This window comes from Delphinus delphis, chromosome 19 (assembly GCF_949987515.2).
Source record: "Delphinus delphis chromosome 19, mDelDel1.2, whole genome shotgun sequence".
Classification (NCBI taxonomy): Eukaryota; Metazoa; Chordata; class Mammalia; order Artiodactyla; family Delphinidae; genus Delphinus; species Delphinus delphis.
In genome coordinates, this window is record NC_082701.1 from 5,927,777 (window position 1) to 5,951,794 (window position 24,018).

A 24,018-nucleotide genomic window follows, 5' to 3' on the forward strand; every position below is an offset into this window, starting at 1 on the left:
GTCAGATGGTGAAAGGGAGGAGGGGAAGGAGGGCGGCACCTTTCCCGGCTGCAGCCCCACACGGTCCGGGTCCGGTACCTCCCTCGGTTTAATAACAACTTGGGGGACTTCCCTGGTTGCGAAGTGGATAGGACTCCGCGCTCCCAACGCAGGGGGCTCGAGTTCGATCCCTGGTCAGGGAACTAGATCCCACATGCGTGCCGCAACTAGAAGTTTGCATGCCACCAACTAAGGAGGCTGCGTGCCCCAACTAAGAAGCTGGCGAACCGCAACTGAAGGAGCCCTGGAACCGCAACTAAGGAGCCCGCCTGCCACAACTAAGAAGCCCACGTGCTGCAACTAAGGAGCCGGCGAGCCGAAACTAAGGAGCCCACCTGTCGCAACTAAGACCTGGTGCAACCAAATAAATAAATAAATAAAAACAAAAAAAACCTTGGCAAACACCACGGCAGTGACTGTGTCTGCAGCCCAGCCCTGTAAGAACAGCATGATGCCCATTTAACAGATGGGGAGGATGAGGCACAGAGTGGCTGCATGACTAAGTGCCCGAGGGCCCCCAGTGGTAAGTGGCAGTCGGGACACCAAATCCCAGAGCCCACAAGGGCCTGCCCAGGCTGATGGGCACGTGCAGCGTTGTCCTTCCAGAAGCTGGAGAGTAGTGCAGGAGGGGCGGGCTCCAAAGAGACAGAGAGAGAAGCCCCCTCAGGCCCCCGAGTGCCGTCGGGGCTCGGGCAGCCCCAGCACCCTGAATCCGCACCCTCACCCCTATCCACCCCTCCCCCACAAAAAGCAGAGACAGACACCAGGCATGCTGTAAGGCCTTTTATTTTAATGTTTCCTTGCTGTTTTAACATTTTCACGGAAAAAAAAAATACACAGTTTAGAATCTGGAACTGAGCGCTGTCTAGATGGGTTTCAAGGGCGGCAGCTGGCAGGGGCTGCACGGCTGGAAACCAGTGAGCACCCATTTCAAGAACTAAGGTGGTGTCCGAGTCCAAATCTGGCAAAACTCAGGAGGCAGGGCAGCTGCACCCGCCGCCAGCCCTGGCTGGACCCCGCGGTGGAGGCTAGGGCAGCTGCACCCGCCGCCAGCCCTGGCTGGACCCCGTGGCGGAGGCTAGGGCAGCTGCACCCGCCGCCAGCCCTGGCTGGACCCCGTGGCGGTTCTGTCCGCCCCCCTCCCTCCACTGGCTACAAGGCGACAGGAGAAGGTGAAGTCAGCCTGTTGCCAGGACAGAAGAATCCTCATCCGTGAATCCTGGGGGCTCGCACCCAACCTCCACTCGATCCCCTTGGGTGGGGTTCTAAGGGCCCAGAGTGAAATCTGAATTTCAGAAAGACAACAACTAATTTTTTAGCATGAGTGTATTACAAACATGGCATGCGGCATACTTACACTAAGAAATCATCCTTTGCATGCCTGAAACTCTAATTTAACTCAGCATTCTGGTTTTTGTTTTGTTGCTAAATCTGGCAACCCTATACCCTCAGGACCACTGACTCAGAAGTGGGGAAGGGGGCTCTGCTGGCAGAGGGACGTAGTCAGTTGGGGGTTGAACAACCCAGTCAAAAGAGGTTTTATCCCCCCATAGGAATGACATTTTTTTTAATGATCATTTTCCAGAAATTTTCTACACTGGCTGCCTGTTGTTGTTAATAGCTATGCGGGAGGGGGCCGAGGACAGACACGCACAGACCTCCACCCCATACGGTTCTAAATAAAGTTTGGAAGTACTTAGTATAAAGGTTTTCTAAAAGGATTCGTTTTCCTTCTGGTGGCAGGCCTACAAACACGTTCCTGGTATCGTTCTAAAAAGATTTAAACACAACAAGAACAAACAAACCCAGAGGGACTGAGCAAGGGCTGCAGCCTGTCCTAGTGTCATCCTGCAAGGGCCCCCTCTTGAAAATTCAAGATGCCCCGGGGCCTTCCTTCCGTTCTGCATCCTGTTCTCACCCCGCGGAAGGGGTCGCGTTCACTGTACACATTCGGTCCGCCTTTCCTCCGTGGGGCTCCCCGTGCAGGAGCTGAGGATGGAGGGAGGGAGGGGCCGGGACTTGTGACCCGTCACGGGCGTTTATTCCGTCACAACAGAAACGCCAGGAGTAAAGAGGCAGGTCAAGTGTCCTTAGCCCTTGGCCCCTGGGCCGCCCCTGGCTGCCCTATTATCGCTGCACGTGGCAGAGACTCAAGTTGACAGCGGAAATCCACTGGAGGCCGGGAGAGGGAGAGGAAAGCCGAGTCCCGCTGCGAGAACACAGCCCCGTCCTACGAGCTCAGGCAGGGCAGGGTGTGCAAAGCAGTCAGGCACCCCAGCCAGCTCCAAGTCCAACGAGGGCCCCCAGGCTCGGCCAGCGCCCCTTATCCATGAGGTCCAGGGTCTGTCTGGGGCCCGCAGCCAAGCTCCTGGCTGACCTTGCAGGGCTGGGGGCACAGGGAGGAGACAAAGCCAAGAGCCCCCACCTCCGGCCGGCCTCACACTCGGATCTCGTCCTCCTCCTCCTCGTCCATGAAGGAGAACTCGGGGTCCGGCTGCCTCAGGAGAGCGGCCCGGGCCCGGTCCGGCCCCCGGAAGGCGGGGCTGCGCTCCTCCAGGACCCCCGAGGCGCAGCTGGACAGGGAGCTGCTGTCCCGCGTGGTGTGGCTGCTGCCCCCGCTGCGGGCCGAGCCGGGGCTGGGGGCCCCCGCGGCCCAGCCCTCCTCCGGCAGCGCACGCGACGGCAGCGCGGGCAGGTCCGGGCCCCCCGCTCCTTCCTGCCTTGCCGGGAGAGGGGCTGCCGCCGCCAGCGGGGGAGCCTGGGTGGGGCCGCCTGCTGGGTCCTCGTCACCATGGCAACCGGCCTCCCCCTCCTCCTCCGGTTCCCACTCCCCCTTGTCCATGATGCTGAGGACGTCGCCCAGCATGGAGGGCCCCAGGTCGATGTGGAAGGACATGATGGACTCAGCGTGCTTCAGCCCAAAGCTGGCCTTGGGTACCATGGGCAGATCCGCCAGGTCCCCGAAGGCCTGCTCGTCGAGGAGGGGGTCTGGGGAGTGGGGGGCGGAGGCCCCATTCCGCCGAGGCCCCGCCTCCTCCGGGCCGCCCTCCCCCGTGGCCTTCCTCACGGGGCTGGAGGACAGGCTCTTGGGCAGCTTGCTGGAGCCCTTCTCGGCGGCCTCCTTCTCGTTCAGTTGAGGCAGGGACATGGCGTTCTTGACGAAGAGGGCCGAGTCCCGCAGGGGGCCCAGCACGTCCCTGTGATCCCGGTCGCCCCTGCTCACTGACTGCGACCGCTTGCTGCCCCGGAACTTCCGGGACAGGAGGCCGCGCTTGGAGGAGGCGGCGGCCTGCTCGTCCACGGACTCACTGTCCAGCTCCCCAGCCTTGCTGTTGAGGAAGGAGGTGTCCCCAAAGGCGTCCCCCGCCCGGCCCACGTGCATGGTGTGGCGGAAGTCGCCCAGCGGGGCGCTGATCATCTCGGCCGTGAGGTCCACTCGGGAGCGGCGCTTGGAGTGCACGGAGCTGGACACCAGCTGCTTGAGGATCGGCATCTTGCCGGGGGGCGGGGGAGGGGAGGAGGGGGTCCCCTCCAGAGACAGCAGGCGGATCTGAGGTCAGATCTGAAGTCCGGCGGGCGGAGGGGGCGATAAGGAGGAGATCATAGGGCTGCAAGGAGAGAACAGCAGGGAAAGGGTTAAGCCAGCTGTCCGCTCAGCACAAAAGCGCATCTGCTCAGGGGCGGCTGTTATTTAAACCTCCGCTCACCTCTTCTGAGCTCAAGTAGCCACAGGCACGCTCTCCCTGAGACTTGAGCGAGAGCGCCTTCTTCTAAAGGACAGTGCCTCCCGCACCCCGCAACCAGGACGCCCCTAGAGGCGGAGGCACACAGGCAGCTCCAGGCAGCCGACCCAGGACAGACGTGACTCCAGTGAACAGCCGGTCCGGAGACACGCTGTAAGTTAGTTCTCCCTGCTGCCTGACCTCAGCCCCTGTGGAGTCAGTGGACACCTCATTCTGAGTCACGGTCCTTAGAGGAGGGAGAGGACAGCACAGGCCCCAGGGAGGCGCTGCCTGGGACAGACGTGCTCCACAGACGTGGGCGGCAGCTCACTCTCTGAATGAGAATCGGGTGGAGCTGCCGGGACCCACAGGACCAGCTCCCCAGCCCTCCGGCCCGTGGTGGGTGTCCCGAGGATCCCGGAGGTGAGGATCCTGCCTGCGACGTCTCCACAGTGGAGCCCCGAGCTCTTTGCCAAGGATCCACCCTCCGCCTCTCAGAGACCAAGACTGGGAAACTCCCAGTGTCTTCAATCACTAGGGGTGCAGGGAGGCGGAGACTAAACCCTAGATGGCCGAGGCGCCCTGGGAATGCAGACCCCCAGGTGATTAACCTGAGCCAAAAAGCATCAGCAGGGAGGCCAGGAGAGCCTCTGAGATCTCCTGGCAGGTACCACCCATGCAGCTCCTGGCAAGGGCCAAGCTGAAGTCCAGTGTTGAAGCCAGACCAGCCCCCAGTGCTAAAGCCAGCAGCGCAGGGCTGAGCGGAGTGCGGTGATGTGGGCGCAGGGGCTTAACCAAGGCTGGCGGGTGAGGGGGTGGTCCTGGGCCACCCGTCCTGCTAACAGCACAGCTCTCATCGGCCCCCACATTCCAGGCCCATCCTCCCTGTTGCCAAGGGCAACCCAGGATGTCCCACCAGGTTTCTTCCTCACCCCCGATGCTGCCCTAAGCTAGGCCACCACATCCCAGTTGGCCCTGCTTCCCCTTCCCCCATCCTTCACCTTTTGGCTAAATCAAAACCCGGTCCCCAGTGCAGACCCCCCGATCCGACACCCGGTCCCCGCCTCACTCCTCGCTGCTCCCCTACCCCTGCGGTCCACCCTGGCCCTGAGCTTCCGTCTCCCGGACTCCAGGGCTGGACATGCACAGCTCGCCGCTAGAATACCTGTCACCTGGCTCACCCAACGTCTTCTGGGGCTCAGCTGAGCTGTCACTTCTTCCAGTAAAGCTGCTTCAGCCCGGGTGAGACCTCCCGACCACCTCCTGCCCGACCCCCAGCACTGTGGACGCCCTTGCTCCCAGCAGGCACTGGCTCTGTCATTCTACCACTGCCGGCTCGGCCTGACTGTCATCTTCCCACTGAACTATGAGCTTCCGGAGGGCTCCAAAGGGCCTGTCACCGCTGAATCCCGTCCAGCAGTGCGTGGCACAGTCGATCCTCAAACACCTGTTGAAAGGCTAACACCTCCCTCCCACCCCCCACCTCCACCCCAGCCCCTGGGTTGCTCCCTTTCTGCCCTCCTGAGCCCAAGGACAAGGTCACTTCAGCCTACGGCCCGGCTCCAGGGCTCCCAGCCTGACCTCTCTGTGCCCTCTAACCCCCTCCCCTCGCTCTCGTTCTTTGTTCCTGTCCCGCTGGTGATGCCCAGCCAGATGGTCCCCCCCACCCCCAGGCAGTCACAGCGCTTGTCGCTCCAGGGCAGGGGAGGGTGGCGAGACACCGGGGCTCACCTGCCACACAGGTGAGCCCGGCTGGGCGGACTCAGGTGAGGACTCCTGAAAGGCCTTGAGATGACCCACTACTGTCGGTCAGCTCCCCCTCCTCTCTCTCCTCCTTCCCCCGAGACCCTCAGGAAAGTTCTCTTCCCCTACCTCTGAGCCGGCCCTTCGCTCCTGCCCATGCCCTGGGATCTAACGTCTAAACAATTAAGTCACGGAACAGCTAGACCAGGTTTTGGCAAACGTTTTCCATAAAGGTCCAGACAGCAAAGGTTCTCAGCTTCATGACTGACACGGTCTTGGTCCCAGCTTCTCAGCTCCACCTTCGCAGTGGTAGGAAAGCAGCAGTAGACCGTATGTAAACAAATGGGCATGGCTGTGTCCCAATAAAACTTTATATATAAAAACAAGTGGTGGGCCAGATTTGGGCCATAGTTTGCTGACGCCTAAACCAGACACATGAAAAGTACTGGCCTTAGGGTCATCCCCTCCACATCGCTCCAGGAGAGAGTCACCATATGTGACCCTCTGGGCCAGCCATGGGCTCTCAGGCCAACGTTGGGGAAAACTCTCTTTGGCTAAACAAGACAGAAGGAGGATGGAGTGAGTCGGCCTCAGACATGTTCGGCATAGAAGAAAATCAAACCAGGTTTCTAAGGCACTCTTGGTACTGGAGAATCCCTCGGGCTTCTGCTGCCACCAGCACAGTGAAGCAAGAATAGAAAGGGTCCACATCAACCTGCCTGCAGTTCAGCTCCTGGCTCTGGTCACGGAATCCTGTGTTCTTCAGCTCTTCCATTTGCCAGATGAGAAAACAAGTTCACTGAAGCAAAGTGACTTATCCAGATGTATGTGCCTAAGAGCAGAGCTGGGCTGGAAGCCGGTCTCCTGGTCCAGTGCTCTCTCTACTCCATGCCAGGCCTCTTTCTGGCCTTTGGTGGGTAGCATCTCCAGTCAGTTACCCTCCCCACTTCTGGCTGGAAGAGTCCAGAGGAAGAAGAAGCCTGGCCGCTGCCTCAAGAAGATTCCTGTATTACCCTGGAGCGGATTCTGACACTGCTGACACCTTTAGCCAGAGAATTCTCTGCTGTGGGAGCCGTCCTGCACATTATAAGATGTTCTGCTGCATCCCTGGTGTCTACCTACCAGATGCCAGTAGCATCCCTTCCCTGCTTGTGACAACCAAAATGTCTCCAGAAATGCCAAGTGTCCCCTGGGGGGCAACCCTGCCCTGGAGTGAGTGCGCACATGTGAAAATAAAACACATAGTAATCACCAGGTGAACAGAAAAACAAACAAATTTAAAAAAAGGAAAGAAAGAAAGAAAACTGAAAAAAAGAAAGAATAAAAAGGAGAGGGAGGAGGGGCTTCCCTGGTGGCGCAGTGGTTGAGAGTCCGCCTGCCGATGCAGGGGACACGGGTTCGTGCCCCAGTCCGGGAAGATCCCACATGCCGCGGAGCGGCTGGGCCCGTGAGCCATGGCCGCTGAGCCTGCACGTCCAGAGCCTGTGCTCTGCAACGGGAGAGGCCACAACAGTGAGAGGCCCACATACCGCAAAAAAAAAAAAAAAAAAAAGAGAGAGGGAGGGAGGGAGGGAGGGAGGGAGGGAAGGGAGGGAACGTAAAGGATCAGTGACGTGAAGCTCCAGAGTTGCGTAAGGGTTTCAAAGTAACGGCAGGAATCCCCAGAGCCAGTAAGCGTCAGGCGCTGTGGTTTCCCTGATCTTAAGTGCTTATTAAAAAGAACAGAAAGGGAAACCGCAGGCCCAGCTGCCCAGGGCTCGGCAGAGATGGTGCAGACCCCTGTGGCCACCGGCAGGGACCAGGCATCCTGGCCATCGCGGCTACAGGACAGAAGGGCCCCCACCCCTGGCACGTCCTCGAGGGTAGAGCTCGAGATTTGGATAAGAGGGGCCGGCAGGGAGATGCCTAGGCCCCTGCACAGCCCCACAGCCCAGGAAGGGAGAGCTGGTCCGGCCAGCGCTTATCTGCCGTCTGTGGTCTCGCTCCCTGGGGGTGTGGGAATGAGGCTTTGCAGCTTGTGAAAAACCAAACCATCTTCAGCATCCAGCATGAAAATGTCCCGAGTCCTGAGCTTCCGGAGAAGCTCCCTCTGGTCCCCCAGCCCAGCAAGGAGGGGCTGCAGCAGCCCTGGGGCCCTACAGCTAGAGCTCAGGCTAGACAGGCCGGGCTTCAGGGCCGGCAAGAGCTCACTCACCGGGTTGTTTTAAATCCTTGGTTTTATGGTACCCTCATGACACTGTCACCCTAAGCTTTGAACAGAGAGCAATTTGGGGGTGAGGAGGTGGAACTCTGAGTACAAGTACGAGCAGGTGCCCTGGGCCAGTCCTGGGGGAAGTCTGGGGGGACCTGAGCACCCACCCGGAAAGGGGCTGTGCACAGAGAGCCGCGGCTTCGGGAGGGGGCGTGGCTAAGCCCTGTGACCCAGCTCTGGGGAAGTGGCTAAAACAGGCCGCCAGATGACAGGCAGCCGCTGCCCACAGCCCGCCCTCGGGGGGACTCCCCAACCCTGCCACCCCGGAAGCCACATCCCCCTTTCCTGGCAGAGCAAGGGAAAACGGAGCAGCAACTCGCATCTCTCCAGCCTCTGCTGGAATCAGATTCCGCTACCCTTGGCCCACTGACCACAGGACATTCCTGTAAGCCAGGGGCGACGGGCCCTCCCTGCAAGGCCAGGCCCCCGGTTGCAACGACACCAAGCACACCCTCAGCTCAGCTCAGCTCCTGGGACGGGAGAGGACAGCCCTGGCCTGGACCCTCCCTCATCCTCCCCGGCGGGCCGTCCAGAGAGCACTGCCCTCCCACCTCAGCCCAGCAGCTCCCAGACAGACCTGAGCTCTCCCGGGGAAGACAGGCAGGGCTCCCGCCGTGCAGCTGACCTGGAAGCTCACCCTGGCACACAAAGCACACATGCCTCAATGCCCACTGCCACGGCCACTGGGCAGCCAGCCCCTCCATCACCATGCCCCCTTCTCACCACCCATCCCGTCCGATTCTAGCCCCCAGCAACGCGGCATTTGACACGATGACTTCGGTCATGGCTTGGACTGGATATAAGTGGCTTCGTTCCCTTATTCATTCATTCACTCACTCACTCACTCACTGACTTACTGCACACCCACCAATTTCCCCATAACTCCTCTGGGCCCTGGAGACAGAGCAGTGAAAATAACGAGGTGGATGAGCCCAGACTTCCTGGGCACACTTGTGGTGTGAGTGTGGGTGGGTGGGCGACGGGGCTGTAAACAAGCGAATAAAACAGTATCTCGTAGTCCTCAGGGTCAAGGGGGTAACGAGGGAGGGTGACCGCGGGAGTTACGGGCTCTGGGAGGCCCCTCTGAGAACCGAGTGACGAGAAGGAACCAGGCATGCCAAGAACATGCGGGCTGTGGGGACAGCACGTGCAAAGGCCCGGAGGGGGGAACAAGCTTGTGTTTGAGGAACGGAATGAAAACCCAGGGGCCAGGTCACACGGGGCCCTCACAGGAAGCCCAGGCCGGAGTTTGGATGGCATTCTAGGTACCAAAGGAAACCTCCCTAAGCAGGAAGCCATCCCATCTGTGTGTTTGGAGGTTCCCATGGCAGTGGCTGGATGGGAGGCATGGAGGAGGGGAAGCAGGAATTCAGGGCAGAGGATGGGGGCCAGGACGAGGGTGTGGTTAAGGAGATGGACAGAGTGGGGCACATCCAGGGCAGGTTTTGGAGCCGGAGACACCAGGAGCTGAGGGCCCGGATAGGGGAGGAGAGGGAGGGCGGACTCAAAGGGGAGCCCGAGCCCAGGAGTCCTCTGCCAGGGGTGCGTCTCAGCCGGCAGGCCAGGGACCTTTCCCTCGGGGTGCAACCAACTTTCTGCCACCGGGAAGAACCTGACTTTGCCAAAACAGGGGAAGCATTCTGCTACACCGCATCTGTCAGCTGGAACAACAGGCTGCAGGGCATTGTGCAAGACACGCAGCGCGACGCGGGCCACGACGCCCTGTAAGAGGTTAGGGGCTCTGGCTTCTGTCGCCAGAGAAAGATCCAGCGCTTTCTGGAATGCTCCCCAGCCCTATCCTGTGAAGATAAGGAATCCCAGAGAAAGGGAAAGACTGTTTCATTCCAACAGCTGATGGGCAGCACAGGGAAAGGATGAGAACTGTGGGTGCTTTGATGCACACTGCTACACACAACAGGAGGAATTTCAGTGGGGGCCGTGTGGTTATTTTTAGCTGACTTCAGGATATTTAGAAGCTTTTAGTTCCCTCACTAACACTGCCGCAAGCCCTCTCGTATCTGAGAGTGCGCCGTTTGCACCAGGGTGGTAGGAAGCACCGTCTTAAAATAAACTGAGCCTGAATATCCACATGTAAATTAAAAAAAAATAAAAAGCCCAGGATAGAAACGTGAAATATCACTATTATAACTCCTGTACTACTTGTGTATCTGTGTCAAATACCGCCTTAAAATGCCTGCGTGTGGAGCAACCCCACTCATAGATAGAGAGGATCAATTCAGAGATCTGCCCTGGGTCATGGACGGAAGCCTTTATTCCCACACCCGGGCTCCAGCCACGAAAACAGCCCTGCAGGACCCAAAGTGCAGGGGCCTCCACACGTCAAAACAGGGAGCGTGTAATCTATGCACACACACACGTGTATCTTTTATAGCTTATATACATGGCCATTGTCAATCCACGCAGCAACGAATATGTTTCAGTTTTCCTCCTTTTAAAGAAAGTCAATATGAGACACAGAAGTTCTGGTGTTTTCTTATCACATCTCAGTGGATTTTTCTGCACACCCCTGCGGGTGCCACAGTACGGTACCCATGATGTCACGTGACTCCCACGGAGGCATCCACGATGCCTTCAACTTCAGCGGTTCCTAAGACTGAGACGGAGGACACCCAGAGATTATCCAGCCCGGTGGCGGGCGACTAGGGTGGAGAAAAGTCCTTGCCCGAGGCCAAGGAGCTGGTGAGGGGCCCAGATGGCACTGGCGCCCAGGTGCCCTGTCTCCCAATCGCTAAAGGTCCTTTGCAGATGCCATGGGGGTTGACTCACTGCCAGGCACCTGGCTAGACCTTCTTGTGTCTGTTACCATCTTGGTGGCACTGAGCTTGGAAAGGGGAGGGGAAGGACTTCCCTCCCACCCAACAGCAGGTACTAGGTACCACCAGGCAGGGAGAGTGGTACAAAGCCAGGGACCAGGGCTTCCCTGCTGGCGCAGTGGTTAAGAATCCGCCTGCCAATGCGGGGGACACGGGTTCGAGCCCTGGTCCGGGAAGATCCCACATGCCGCGGAGCAACTAAGCCCGTGTGCCACAACTACTGAGCCTGCGCTCTAGAGCCCGCACGCCTAGAGCCCGTGCTCCGCCATCAGAGAAGCCACCGCAATGAGAAGCCCGCGCACCGCAACGAAGAGTAGCCCCCGCTCGCCGCAACTAGAGAAAGCCCGCGCGCAGCAACGAAGACCCAACGCAGCCAAAAATAAATAAATAAATAATAAATTAATTTTAAAAGAAAAGAAAAAACAGGGGTCAAATGCTGCTCAGAGACAGTGGTTCCAGGACAGGGTGGTCTTGGGGCATCGGCAATTACGGCGGGTTCTTTGAGTAGACTTTCAGTCGAGAATGATTCAGGAGCGCCTGTGGTGGGAAACCTACCCTATGGAACTATTTCAAAGCAGAAAAAAGTCCCTGACACAGACAGTCACTGAAGCCTTATTCATAATAGCAAGAGACTGGAAACAACCTAACACCCAACAAGAAGAAAATGGTTGAGAAAACCAGGAGCCATTAACTCAACAGATTGTCCTGCAGGCGTGAAATGCAGGGTCAGCGAAGACCACGCAGGACGTGGAAAACTGTTTACCAGACGACATCGAGTGGAAGGAAAAAAGGCAGAATTCAGGCTTGTTTACACAGTGATCACACACTACACACACATACACGTTCACGAATAAAGGCAAAAGGGCAGGCAGAGAGATTCAGGAGTGATGTCAGGCTTGAGAGGAAAACGGGCTCTTTTCTTTTTAAGTTTCCTTTAATGTGGTAGTGCTGTTTGGATAACAATAATAGTAAAAATCCCGAAGCATCAAAGGCTTAAGGAAAAAAAATCTTAATTTCCAAACCAGCTTTAAACTCTCAAGTTCTCAGGGTCCAGCAGCTGCAGCCCATACAAGGCGCCAGGTGGGGGCTGGGCGGGGGAGCGCGGGGCTCAGACCACACACTCTCATATCGAAAAATCTCCCGTCGAGGTCTGTTCTCTTTCTCTCCCGTCCCCCTAAATCTGCATCTACCCCAGATGGACAAGTTTATCACATCCTCGTTTTATTTTTAAGTTGTTTGGGAGGAGAAAGCAGGCAATCTATTATAAAACCTGGTGGCAGGGGAAATAGGGAGCTTAGGACCCCCCCAAAAGAACCAGCTTCCCAACAGCTGCTTGAGCCTCCACAACCGAGCAGATGAAAAATAACGATCCCCACCCCCCCCCCCCCCGGAGAATGGCCAATTTCCAGCGACACCGAGGCCCTAAGCTGGAGGCCAGCCTCCCTCCCACATGGCCATCCCCCAGTGGAACCCTGGGCAGGTGAAGGTTGGGTCTCTGCTGCTTCCACCGCCCCAGCTCAGCTCTCCTGATGGCTACAAAGGAGCAGAGGAAAGGAGAAGGGGCGGGGTCACACAAGGACACCCCCGCGCTCCAGCCACTGGCTGCCCATGACCACCAGTAAGGCAGAACTAGCAGTGCTGTCAGCAGTTCTCATTGATTGGGTGCCTGCTGCACGCCAGGCATTGTGCAGACGTCGTTAAGTTTGTGCCTCTGACCCCGCAAGGAGGGTGTCACGATTGCCTCCATCGTAAAGAGAAACGGAGGCTCACGTGGAACGAATGCCCTCGCTCACTCTCCCGGCTACTAAATGGTGGTGTGAGCCCGTTTCTGGCAGACCTTGGAGCACAAGCTTTTCTGTGTGAGGTGATGCTCTGTGGCTTATTCAGATGTCCGCAGCTGAGAACACGGCACATGGACGGAGGGATGGGGTAGGGTGGGATTAGGGAGGCTGTTCGTCTAAGATAAGACCTTGGGACCAAGACTCACTTGACTGACTCCCCCATCAGAGACCTGCTCCCAGGGACGGTTCGGATGGGCTCCTCCTTACACAAGATCTCATCCCAGCTTCCTGCTCTGAGGACCCCTCCCAATGTTCTGATCCCCCAGGAGGTGAGAGGTGGGGAGGACCACCCTGAAGCAGAAGCCAGGGCTCACCCAGCAAAGTTAAAAGAGTGGGCCCGGGCTTCCCTGGTGGCGCAGTGGTTGAGAGTCTGCCTGCCGATGCAGGGGACGCGGGTTCGTGCCCCGGTCCGGGAGGATCCCACGTGCCGCGGAGCGGCTGGGCCTGTGAGCCATGTCCGCTGGGCCTGCGCGTCCGGAGCCTGTGCTCCGCAGCGGGAGAGGCCACAGCAGTGAGAGACCCGCATACAGCAAAAAAAAAAAAAAAAAAATTTGGAATATACTGGGTGAAAGAAAGTGTTCATTTCACCTATATACTGGGTTAAAGAAAGTGTTCGTATCACCTATCTCTTGTTACTTTCTAAAGTGTATCTATTCAAACTGTACATTCTGTAAGGGACTTGGTGTGCTGCTTCTCTGGGATTGTCCTGATTTAGACATGTTCCCTCTTTTTTAATACAAGCAGCACTTTCCATTGTAGAGGGATGAATAAAGCCAGCCATTGTTTATGTTTGAGTGAAAACAGTTACACGTTCATAACTAATGCTACACTATTTTAGATTAGGTCCTAAGAGCCTCAGTTTTACATCCAGCAGACCACTGCTGAATGCTAGTTGTTTCAGTTTTGTTCAAACGCTGTAACCAATAGCCTTCCAGCTAAGTCTGTCCAAGTCCTTATTTCTGGAGGATACCTACTTATAAGTGAGTAAAATTACTTTTGTTTCTCCTTCCTAACTTGTTCTCCAGAAGGTTTTACCAAGTTGCAGTCTCACCAACACAGGACGATGGTGTCCAACAACAGGTGTTACTGTGTCCTCAGCTGAATTGGAAACAAAAAAACCACAATCAGCACCACGCTCAAACTTATAATTTTCATTCCTTCTATTACTAAGAGGGTGAGCATTTAAAAAAATATCATCTCCCCTGTGAACTGCTTGTCGAAGGCTTCTGCACGTTTTCTGCGCGGGGGCAAGGCGGCTTCACCTTTTCCAATGGGTTTGCATGACTTAAAATATGAAGGCTCTTAAAAATGTTGACTATATTTTGCAAATATTCCTGCAAATGTATCATAGGCCCATTTTCCATGTGGTGATTTTGTTGTTTTCTTTTCCGTAGAGTGCTTATTAATTTTTACACGGTCAAATCTGTCGTACAATGTCTGGCTTTAGTACTATGAAGCAAAGACCTCCCCTACTCCCAAGTTTTATGAAAATATTCACTCCTTCTAAAACGACTAGGTAAGGTAATAATGAAAAACTACTCATGGAGAAAAAATACTCAAAGGAAATACAAAGATAGGTCTGTGGCTTATCTATTTTAAATGACCCACAATTTTATAAGAAATTAAAAATATAACAGTAAAGTGCGTTACTGGTTCTGTATAAAACTGCTATAAAATATGAGTGAAGAGTCAAATGCTACCTTCGTCAGATATATACAGATACTCCCCACGGTTTCTCCAAACTTCCTCTTCTGCTTATTGATCTCTGTTCATTCCTAAACCAGGTCTATACTGTCAACGCTGTAAAATATGTTTTGAGTATCTAGTAGAATAATATCCCTGCACTAACTTTTCTCTGAAAATGTCTTGTCTTTTCTAATGCAGTTAGTCTTCCAGATGGACTTTAGAAACATTTTATTCAGTTCCAAAAGAAATCCTGACGGAATTACATTGGCATTGAAAGCAAACAATAAATTAATTTGGGAAGAAGTAACTATCACAGCATCATGCCTTCATATCCATTTATTCAAGTCTCTTAGACATTCTCCATTAAATTTTGTGGGTTTTCTTCCTACAAGCCTTACACACGTCTTGCAAGTTTATCCTGAGTTATGTTATGGCCTCTCGTTGTGAAAGCGGTTTGTACCCTGCCCCTTTTATGTAGCTATAGCTTCTGACTGGTTGTAGCTGGTATGTGGGAAAGCTACAATTTTAAAATTTGTATCTCGGGCTTCCCTGGTGGTGCAGTGGTTAAGAATCCGTCTGCCAATGCAGAGGACACGGGTTCGAGCCCTGGTCTGGGAAGATCCCACATGCCGCGGAGCTACTAAGCCTGGGTGCCACAACTACTAAGCCTGCGTGCCACAACTACTGAAGCCCACGTGCCTAGAGCCCGTGCTCCACAACAAGAGAAGCCACTGCAGTGAGAAGCCCGTGCACCGCAAGAAAGTGTAGCCCCTGCTCGCCGCAACTAGAGAAAAGCCTGCGTGCAGCAATGAAGACCCAATGCAGCCATAAATAAATAAATGTATACGGAAAAAAACAAATAAATAAAATTTCTCTCTCTTTAATGGCCACCCTATTAAGCTTGTACTATCTTACACACCCTAATCAACTGTATAATTAAAATTTTTCGGGCTTTGCAAGTAGACCAGCCCATCATCTGCAACTAATAATAATTCTGCCTCCCCCATTCCTCATTCTTATCTCGTTAAATTTGTTCCACTTGCCAACATAATGTTGCATACTACTACTGACAATGAAGATCTCTGTTCCTGGCGTTTACAGTGCTGTTCAAAACCTAAGTCATCCAACACAGTAGTCACTAATCACATCAGGCTGTTGAATGCTTGGAATATTTCTAGTGCCACCAAGGAACTGAATTTTTAATTTTTCTTTCATTTTAATTATTTTAAATGAAAATTTAATGCTTGATTCAGTTATTGGAAAACTGAAGTAGGTTTAAAACACCTTGAGTGTGTGAATATCTACCCTTTTAGCTGCACATTTTAGGAAATCCAAATTCTGGTTATTTGTAAAATGTAGCCTCCAAAGTGAGATGTGCTATAGTTGTAAAATATACACTGGCTTTTTGAAGGCCTTGTATGAAAAAATAATGTAAAATATCTCATTAATTTTTTTATGATTACATGGTGAAAGGACAGTATTTTTGACACACTGGCTTAAGTAAAGCATATTAAAATTGATTTCACCTGTCTGTAGTTTTTAAAAACGTGGTTACTCGAAAACTTAAAAGTTCTTTATGTGCCTGGCTTTATAGTCCTATTGACAGTGGTGCTGCTCTAGGGGTACTTCTGTTCATCATGATACTCACCACTGGATTCACGCAGGTATTCTCAACCATCTCAGAGAAGTTACCGTTCTTACAGTTTTAGGAAAATGATACCAGTCACTTAGACAGGCTGAGTTGTGGGAAAACACACTGTAGCTTGGATAATTAATTTACCCTTTGATTGCTGGAAAATGTAATGTCTAGTCTAGTTTAAAGAGTGGGAAGTGATATATTAGATCCTACCCATGGAGCCCAGGTGGATATGCCCTCCCTGGACCATGGGTCACAGAGGAAGTATGAGAAAGGGAATGAACCTCACTGAGCCTTTACTCTGTACCAAGCTAGCTGCTTCATTTTGATTAAACTGCCTTTTGGGGGCCAAGTAATCAGTCTGTCCTAGGCATCTGAAAGACTTTATCACATGTACTCTTCCCAGCAATCCCCTGGAGTTGTCATCATCATTCCCATCTTGCAGACAAGAAAACTAAGGCTTAGAGTTAAATGCTTCACCCGAGTCACACAGCTGCTAAGGACAGAGCTGTTGAAGTCTGCCTGATTCTGAACCCTGGGCTTTTCCCACTTTACCGAAAGGTGTATCAGGGGCGTGTCATAAGCATCACTGGGGCGCTGGACTCTAAGATCTGATGAAAGTTATGGACGCGTGAACATCCACGGGGCACTTTTGCATAGCGTTTGGCTTAAAATATCCTGAGTCTGGGCTCTCCCACACTCCAGGGAAAGTACAGATAAATGCTGGGAAATATGGACCACGCCCACCCCAACCCCCCATTACAACAGCTCCAGAGGGACAGGAGTGAGCTGTGACCTGGGAGTGACAGGAAGTGACAGCTCTGGAGCCAAGACTCCAGAGCTCAAGGGCATTCAGCAACTTTCCTTGTTTACAGGCTCTTCCTGGAGGGACGGAGGGAGGGAGGGGGGTGTGTGTGTGTGGCCAGAAACCAGGGAAGGGGTGCCTGGTGGGAGCCTCACTGCTCCTCCCTCCTGCCTGGGGCCTCAGAAGGCAGGGCTTGAAATCAGATCAGCCCGACCTTGCTTGGTTTCACTTCGCTTCTACCGAGAGCACAGCGCTCAGCTGAGGAGTGGGTCGCCAGAGGGAGCCAGGTGCATCTGGTGCTGCTCTGGGGCAGGCTGGTGAATTTCCACCTTGACCCTGCAAGATGGAACGTGCAAGCCTGGGGGACCCCGGAGCCAGACACCCTGATCACGAGCAGGCTGGGCCACACCGGGCAAGTTACCTCTGCATCGGTTTCCTCATTAGTTTTCAAAGCCACTGATAATACCGCGTACTTCCTAGAACTACTGTGAGGATTAAATAAGCTAACACAGGTAAAGCCCTTACACGAGGATGCATAAGGGATGAGCACTCGTAATGTGTTTGCTGCGACAATGATGCTATCACGTGTTCCTTCTCAGCAGGTGCCTTATGTCTATACCTTGAAAGGTAGGAGAATTCCAGCATCCCCAGTGACTCTCTGGCCACGGTCACTCCCCTAGTTCAAAGAGGACACATACCTTCAGTGTCACCTGAGGACACCTAATCCAAAAGGCTCCCAGGATGACCCCTTTCAAAGTCCCTGGGGGCCCCAAGATGAACTGTTGCGGGGCGGGGCGGTGGGTGTCCTCTGGGCGTCCGAAGCCCAGCTATAGATTGTAGTCCAGACCAGCAGTGAGATCGAGCAGCCCCGAGACTTGGTCTCTTTCGCTATCTGCCTTCCCTTCTCCTTTAACCTTTTCGAGATGCGGGAGGAGCCTGGCTTTTCTTAGACAGGACTTCAGCTCCTTCCGATCTCAGTTCAACACGGTGGATGAGGCGGAGGTGGGAAAAGAGAAAGCCCTCCAATTCCTCCCTAGGATGTGGGTTAGCAAACGTAGGAATTTGGGGGACCAGCTACCAGCAACAAGTAATGCACAAAATCTCAACACGGTCAGCCCCCAATAAAATATAGCCTGGTCCTTTGGACCTAACCTGACTCTCATTACAGGTGTCCACAAATGGTACTGCCAGCCCTAAGTTTCGTCTGTGCTCCCTCTGGCTCTCTACTCCCACCATCTGATTGAGCCTTAAACCCTCAGGACCAAGGGCAACATTCTGAGGAACAGAGAAGGGCTGCAGGGAGTGGAAACCTGAGTGTGGAGGGGAAGGAAGATCAGCGAACAGACGCCGGAACACAGAGCCTGGCTTCACTGTCACCACATTGGGGAGATCCGAAGCTGGGGTCTGCAGACCAAGCTCAGTTACCCCCAGAACTGCCTGGATGCAGGTATAAGAACCCAGAGACTCTCCCAGGGAGGCTAGAGGCTGCCCTGGCTGACACCATCTGTCACCCCTGATGGCCAGGGCAGAAGACGGTGGTCTGAGCAGCCCTGGCTGAGCAAGAGATGCTGTCCCTGAATACAGCCCCAGGGATCTTTCTTGCCCTGGCACTGTGGCTTTTCAGATGCCCTCAGCCCCTGGGATGAAGGAATGAGGGGGAAATGCCAGCAGTTTCTTACAGTCTGGGTAACCCCACACTGTGCTCACCTGACCCAAAAGGGAGACCCTTCTGCAGTTTGGGAGGCTGAGTGGAGACCACCAGTGCCCCACCTGCTGGCCAAGGAGGGCTCTGGATGTCGGTGCTGCCACCCTGGCCTGGAGTCCTGAGCTGCAAGCTGGCAGTGCCTGGGGGAGACTCTGATGTACATTACTGGAAGGAAGCCCAAGCCTCCTTGTATTTTAAGCTAGAGCTTCAGGGACACAGTGAGTGGGAATGCGGGATGCTCACGGCTCAACTTCCTTCCCAACACCCTGCAAGCCAAGAAAAAGCCAGGTCCAGCCATGCGCACGAGCCCCTCCCAGCACAGTCCCGCACCCCAGCTCCCTGTCCAGAGCACGCTGGCAGGGGCCCAGCCTTCCGGAGCACCCCCGAGGTGCTGGCCCTCAGGACACTCTGCCAGAAGGGTCCAGGGCTCGGTTCCTTTTCCCAAGGTTGAGGAAAAGCCTCCAGTACATAGGTCAGAAGACAGCGGCTCTCTCAGCTTCCAGGGCCAGATTGCTCAACCCCTCTCCCTCCGCCCCCAAGCCTTATCTCTGGCATCAACCCAGGTCCTGTTCCTCCAAGGGACAGACTCCTCCCTCCTCCCACAGGGACAAGATCCTCGGAGCCTGTGGAAGCTCCAGCCACAGGAGGCGGTTCCGGCCTCTGAGCCGTGTCCATTCCCCCCTTCCAACTCAGAGGAGAGGGGGCAGGGAAGAGGGCGACAGAGGGGTGGCCAGCTGCAAACACCTTGCCTGCCACACCTGGGTACAGCCTGTCCTGGCCGCAGAAATCAATCAACCACTCCAAAGGTGGAGGCGGTTAGGATCCCTGAACCAGAGCCAACCCGAGGCCCTGCTGGGGAAGTTCCTGACATGCAAAGAAGGGTCTCCGAGCCCTCTCCCAGGTCAACATCTGCCCATCCCCGCCTCCCCACTTTGTAGACTAGACTCTCACGTGCTGGGGGCTCCAGTCCTGTGAGGGCAGCAGGACAGCAGCAGGCTAGGTGTGTCCCTACATCGGACTGGAAGGAGAATCGGTGAGTGGGCGGGGGTGAGAGAAATGAGAGGGAAATGGAAGAGCGGGGTCAAGAAAGAGAAAGGTGGGAATCCCAGAAAAATGGAAGGAGTGCTCAAGGTCCAGGCCTGAGCTACGGAGTGTCACGTGAGCTATGGTCATCAGTGAGCAGGGACTCCAGGAACTCAGGGAGATGGCAGAGGGGCTGAGACCCCAAACCACTGTCTTATTTTCAGTCCCTGCAGGGGTCACCGGGATCCTTGGGAAGACCAGGAGAACCCACTTGGGTATCTCCCAAGGCTCACTGAACCCCCCGTTTGTAGGAAGGAGCAGCTGTCCCCAAGGACTGGAGGGGCAGAGTCCAAGTTCGGAGGAGATAAACCACACTAATCGGTCCGTCACATGGCAGCTCACACAGGGCAGCTGATGTAAGCTGGAACCCACAGGCACCCCCAGACTCACACAGGGTCCTAGCTTCCCCCCAGGGACGGAGCCTCCCAAGTCACGAGTGGGTGCCCCGTTACTGCTTCGGGAGCCCTGGGGCCACCTACAGGCTCGGCTGGGTCCAGCCCCGGTCCAGCAAACTCCCCGTTCCTGGGGGGAAATCCACAGCTCGGCTTTCCCCTTCCTTTGTGCCCTGTTCTTTGTTCTCTTAAAATTCAGTCCATCCTGCCGGTGGTCCCCTCCTCCACCCCAGCCTCAGAAAGGGGGCCGAGGGGGTGGGGAGTTATTAGAAACCCAGACTGTGCAAAGAAGTTGCGTTGCTGGAAGCCCTCCTGTAACCGGGCCTCTCATTGTTTACGCGGGCTGGATGGGGAGAGCTTGCTCTGGTCCAGATGGCCTCTGAGGGTAAGGATGAGGGAGTCTCCTCCCTCCCCAGCACCCAAACACCCTAAAGAGGAGCTGGGGGCTTCACACAGCTCAGGGACCCTTGCCCCGTTCAACTGCTCAGATAGAGAGCAAAGAATAGGCACTGTGGACGCAGCCCAGGGACGTGGGAGCCTGTCAGGTTGCAAGGGGCTGCAAGAAGAAAAGAAAAAGCATTGTATTTCCCCTCCATTCTCCCGGGGAAAAAAAGAAAACTTCCAAAGCGCAGGCTGCGGCGTCTCATCGGGAAACAAGGAATCTGGTTTGAGTTAGCAGAGAGCACCCCTCCCCCAGTCTCTCTCATACACATACACATACACATACACACACACACACACACACACACACACACACACACGCGCGCGCGCGCACGCACGCTCACACGCCCCGGCTCGGGCTCCGGCCTCCCCCAGGAAGCCCGCCTAGCCTCGGCCCTCCAGCCCTCGCTCCGGATTCCCGCTCAGCACTCACCGGAGGCGGCCCGGCCCGCAGAGTGGCTCAACGGGACGCAGCCCGGGCAGGGGGGCAGTTTTGTGCCCCCGACGGGGGGCGCTCCAGGGAGGGGGCGGAGCTAACGACGGCCGATCCCAGTTCCACCGCCCCAAGCGGGCGATTAAATCATTAACCGACCGCTCCCGGCTCGTGGCCAGGCCGGGAGCGCTCCGCCGGGTCCCGCGCGTAGCCCCTTCCCGGGCTCGGAAGCGGCCCCACCCCGCCGGTCGGCGCCTCGGCCTACCCCCGCCTCGGCCTCCAGGTCTCCCGAGGAGGCGGGCGCGCGGGGCGGGGGCCGGGCGGGGAGGGAGGGGTGGGGAGAGAGCATTTGTTCCTTCGGCCGTTCCCCTTCCAGGCAGCTCTTCGCCCCTCTTCTCCCCGGCCCGGTGACATTGGGCGGCGTGTGCTGCAGCGCGCGTACGAGAGATAGTGTACACGCCTCCGCCACTACGGGCGAATAATCCGGTTCTTATTCATGGACTACTCTGTGCACTCACGCCCCCCTCGGGGAGACCGCGGGCCACGCGCCGCCGAGGGCTGTGCTCCTGCCCCCAGGGACACACACCCGGGCAAAGGGGTGGTACGTTAAAAGCCGGGTCCCCCGTCCCACCGCACCCTCATCCCCACCCCCAGCAGCGCCTGAGGCGGCACCGGCGAATCCCAGTCTGGGGAGAGGAAGTCGATTGGGAGCGGGATTTCGCCGGACTCTCTGCCACCCCGTCCTCCCCAGCCGCTCTGCACGGACACAGGGTGCGTGGCCCCGGTCCCAGACGCCCGGGCCGCCCCGCACGCGCCCGGGCCCCAGCCCTGCCACACGGGGCGGGCGCAGAAGTGGGGAGCTCTGCCCCGCTCCCCTCCCCACCGTCCCTATCGCGGTTTTTTCAATCTCCTCTGCTCCCTAGGGCGGCTCGAGGTCCCCCAACCGAGCCCACCCAGGCCCCGCAGGGCGCAGGTGGCTGTCACGGCCAGAAGCGGATGCCCGTCGCCTACCTGGGTCCGCAGAGACGTGAGCGCCGGGCCGGCGCGGCTGCGCTCTCCCCTCCGTGGGCTCCGCGAGGCGCCGGGGCTGACGACCCATGTCCGCGCGGCGTCGGTTTCTCTCTGGCTCTCGGGCTTTCGGGGCTGGGAGCCTCTCGGACACTCCCCTTCCAGGCTCCTCCCGCGCCCCTCCGCGCTGATGTCACCGCGTCGCCGCAGCCAATGGCGGTTGGGAACCTCAGCCGGGCCGCTCGGCCTCCGCGGTTCAAATCAGAAAGCCCGAGACCCCGGGAGCTTCGTCGGGGGGCAGTTCGGCCGGGAGGCCATCCTGGACCCGGGCCGGTGGGGCCCCGGGGCGCCCCCGCCTGGCTGCGCTCCGGCCCTGACCCCCCCCCCCAACCTGGGGCCACGGGGTCAGGGGCGCGACTCCCCCCGGGGGCCTAGCACGAGACCCTCCTGAAGCTCTTCTCCCTTCCGAGCAGTGACCAGACAACAATAGCCCCCGCCCCGGGGCGTTTCTGCTCCCTCCCTCCCCGACCCAGGACGAGGGAGATGGAAGCCCCCAGGGTCGGCGCCGCCTGGGTGTGGATTCCATCCCAGTCTCTTACGGGAAACGAGATGGGGGAGGAGCCGGGCCCCGAGGCCAGGCCCGGAGCGGGTGTAAGAAGGGTTTGGGCCTGGTGACCTGCCTTTGATCCTCCGGCTTTCCCCTGTGTCCCTTGCCTCCTGAGTAGCCTCCCAAACGGAGTTCTATTCCAAGTGAGCCTCAGGGGCGATGCACTCCTGAGACCCGCGGCCTGAATCCTATGAGAATCTTTTTAGAGGAATAACTTCCATTGGTAAATGATCGTTACTAATAAAGTGGCCCAGGAGAGTACACAGCACAAAGTGAAAGCTCCCTAGCTGTTAGCAGCTCCCTCGCCTGGGTTTTTGTTTTAAGAGAAGGGGATCCGGGTGGACTCCCTCCCACTGACCTTCAATGGGACCCCCCAGTGGGTCCCTTTGGGCTGGTACCTTCCCGGACAGGGCTCCCAGTAAACCCTCCCCCAGTGCTGGTATCTGAGGTCCCTTCCACCTAAAATCAAAGCTGAAGTCTTATCTGTGCCCTAAAACTTTCCTGATTCTCTGAGGCACCTCCCCCCACCACTTCTCTTTCCCTCCATTGTTAACCAATTATTTTGTCTTTAGGTCTAGCTGTTAGTAATTGGTTCTCCTTTAACAGGTGTCTGTCCTTCCACAAACATTGAACGTTCATTGAAGTTTGCCTATGGGGATAAAGGTGAATTCAGTGGTCCAATCCCTGCCCTCAGTAGGCCCTCAGTGGTTGCAGGCTGCTCTGGGAAGGAGCTCAGCAGATGCTTCTCGAGACTGGTCACCCCTGCATTGCTAGCGTGCTGGCAGGGAGTCTTGATTGAAAGAAAGTGCTGGGAAGGATAAATTAGGAATTTGGGAGTAACATATACACACACTGTATATAAAATAGATAACAAGGACCTACTGTAGAGCACAGGGAACGCTACTCAATATTTGTAAGAACCTATATGGGAAAAGAATCTGAAAAATATATATATATATCTGAATCACTTTGCTATACACCTGAAACTAATACAACATTGTAAATCAACTATACTTCAATTAAAAAAATGAAATAAAAACAAAGTGCTAATTTTCTCTGATGGTTGGAATCCCAGATCTGTGAAATTCGAGGGGCCTTTGCTGAGGCTAAGTTCTGCTTGGAGCTTTCAGACTAGAGCTGCCTACAGATAATCAGAGGAAACTAACAAAATGGAAAACTTGAAGCTTGAATACCTACCTTGAAATTTCTGGCAAGTTCCAAGCCCCTGACTTTGGAGAAGGATTTGAGGTCTTAACTGCACCTTTGGTGTAACTTGACCTATAAGCCTTTAGGCCGGGACGTGTGTCTCTGCCTGTTCTAGCTGCTGGGACCTGCCCATGGGACTTGGGCGTGTGTGATTCTCACAGCTGCACGGGCCTGTCTTCCCACACCTGTCCACCCACCCCAAACACACACATCCCAGCGTTTGTGAACACTGGGTTCTGAGCATTTTGGTTCGCATAATTTGGCCCCAACCCTAGCAGGGTCAGTTATGTTGGTTAATCCTGTTCCCTTATAGAGGAATTGGAAGACCTCACTCACTCTGGTCTGGTGTTTGCCATAAAGCATGACGCTGGGCAGATCCTGTCACTTTCTGGAAGGTTCCTTCCCACACAAATGCTCTATGACTGCCCATATCTATTCTGAGTCCCCCACCCCCTGAATTTCCTTCTCCCGAGGTTAGATGAGAAGGTCTTGGATGGACACCTCAGGGTGTCACCAGGGCCTGATGTCAGCACAGTTTGGGGTGGAGCCTCTGTGACCTGAGGCCCTGCCCCCTCCCTGGGCCCTT

General features: G+C 55.8%; 1 protein-coding gene across 2 annotated transcripts; it reads right to left on the bottom strand.

Moving 5' to 3' along the window:
• Positions 1–809: 809 nt before the first annotated feature.
• On the bottom strand, positions 810–22,055 carry CDC42EP4 (CDC42 effector protein 4). 2 transcript variants are annotated; one of them, XM_059997960.1, is made up of 2 exons: positions 21,623–22,055; positions 810–3,647 (listed from the first exon to the last, which is right to left on the bottom strand). In XM_059997960.1, exon 2 carries the CDS (start codon positions 3,530–3,532, stop codon positions 2,477–2,479), a length of 1,056 nt encoding a protein of 351 aa, XP_059853943.1. In that variant the 5' UTR covers positions 3,533–3,647; positions 21,623–22,055; the 3' UTR covers positions 810–2,476. The 2 variants fall into 2 exon arrangements, with proteins under 2 accessions (XP_059853943.1, XP_059853944.1); XM_059997961.1 differs by lacking the exon at positions 21,623–22,055 and adding an exon at positions 20,612–20,862.
• Between the last annotated feature and the right edge of the window lie 1,963 nt (positions 22,056–24,018).

Bases quoted from the DNA above. Each gene is read 5' to 3' on its own strand.
- CDC42EP4 (XM_059997960.1), bottom strand. From the start codon at position 3,532: ATGCCGATCCTCAAGCAGCTGGTGTCCAGCTCCGTGCACTCCAAGCGC.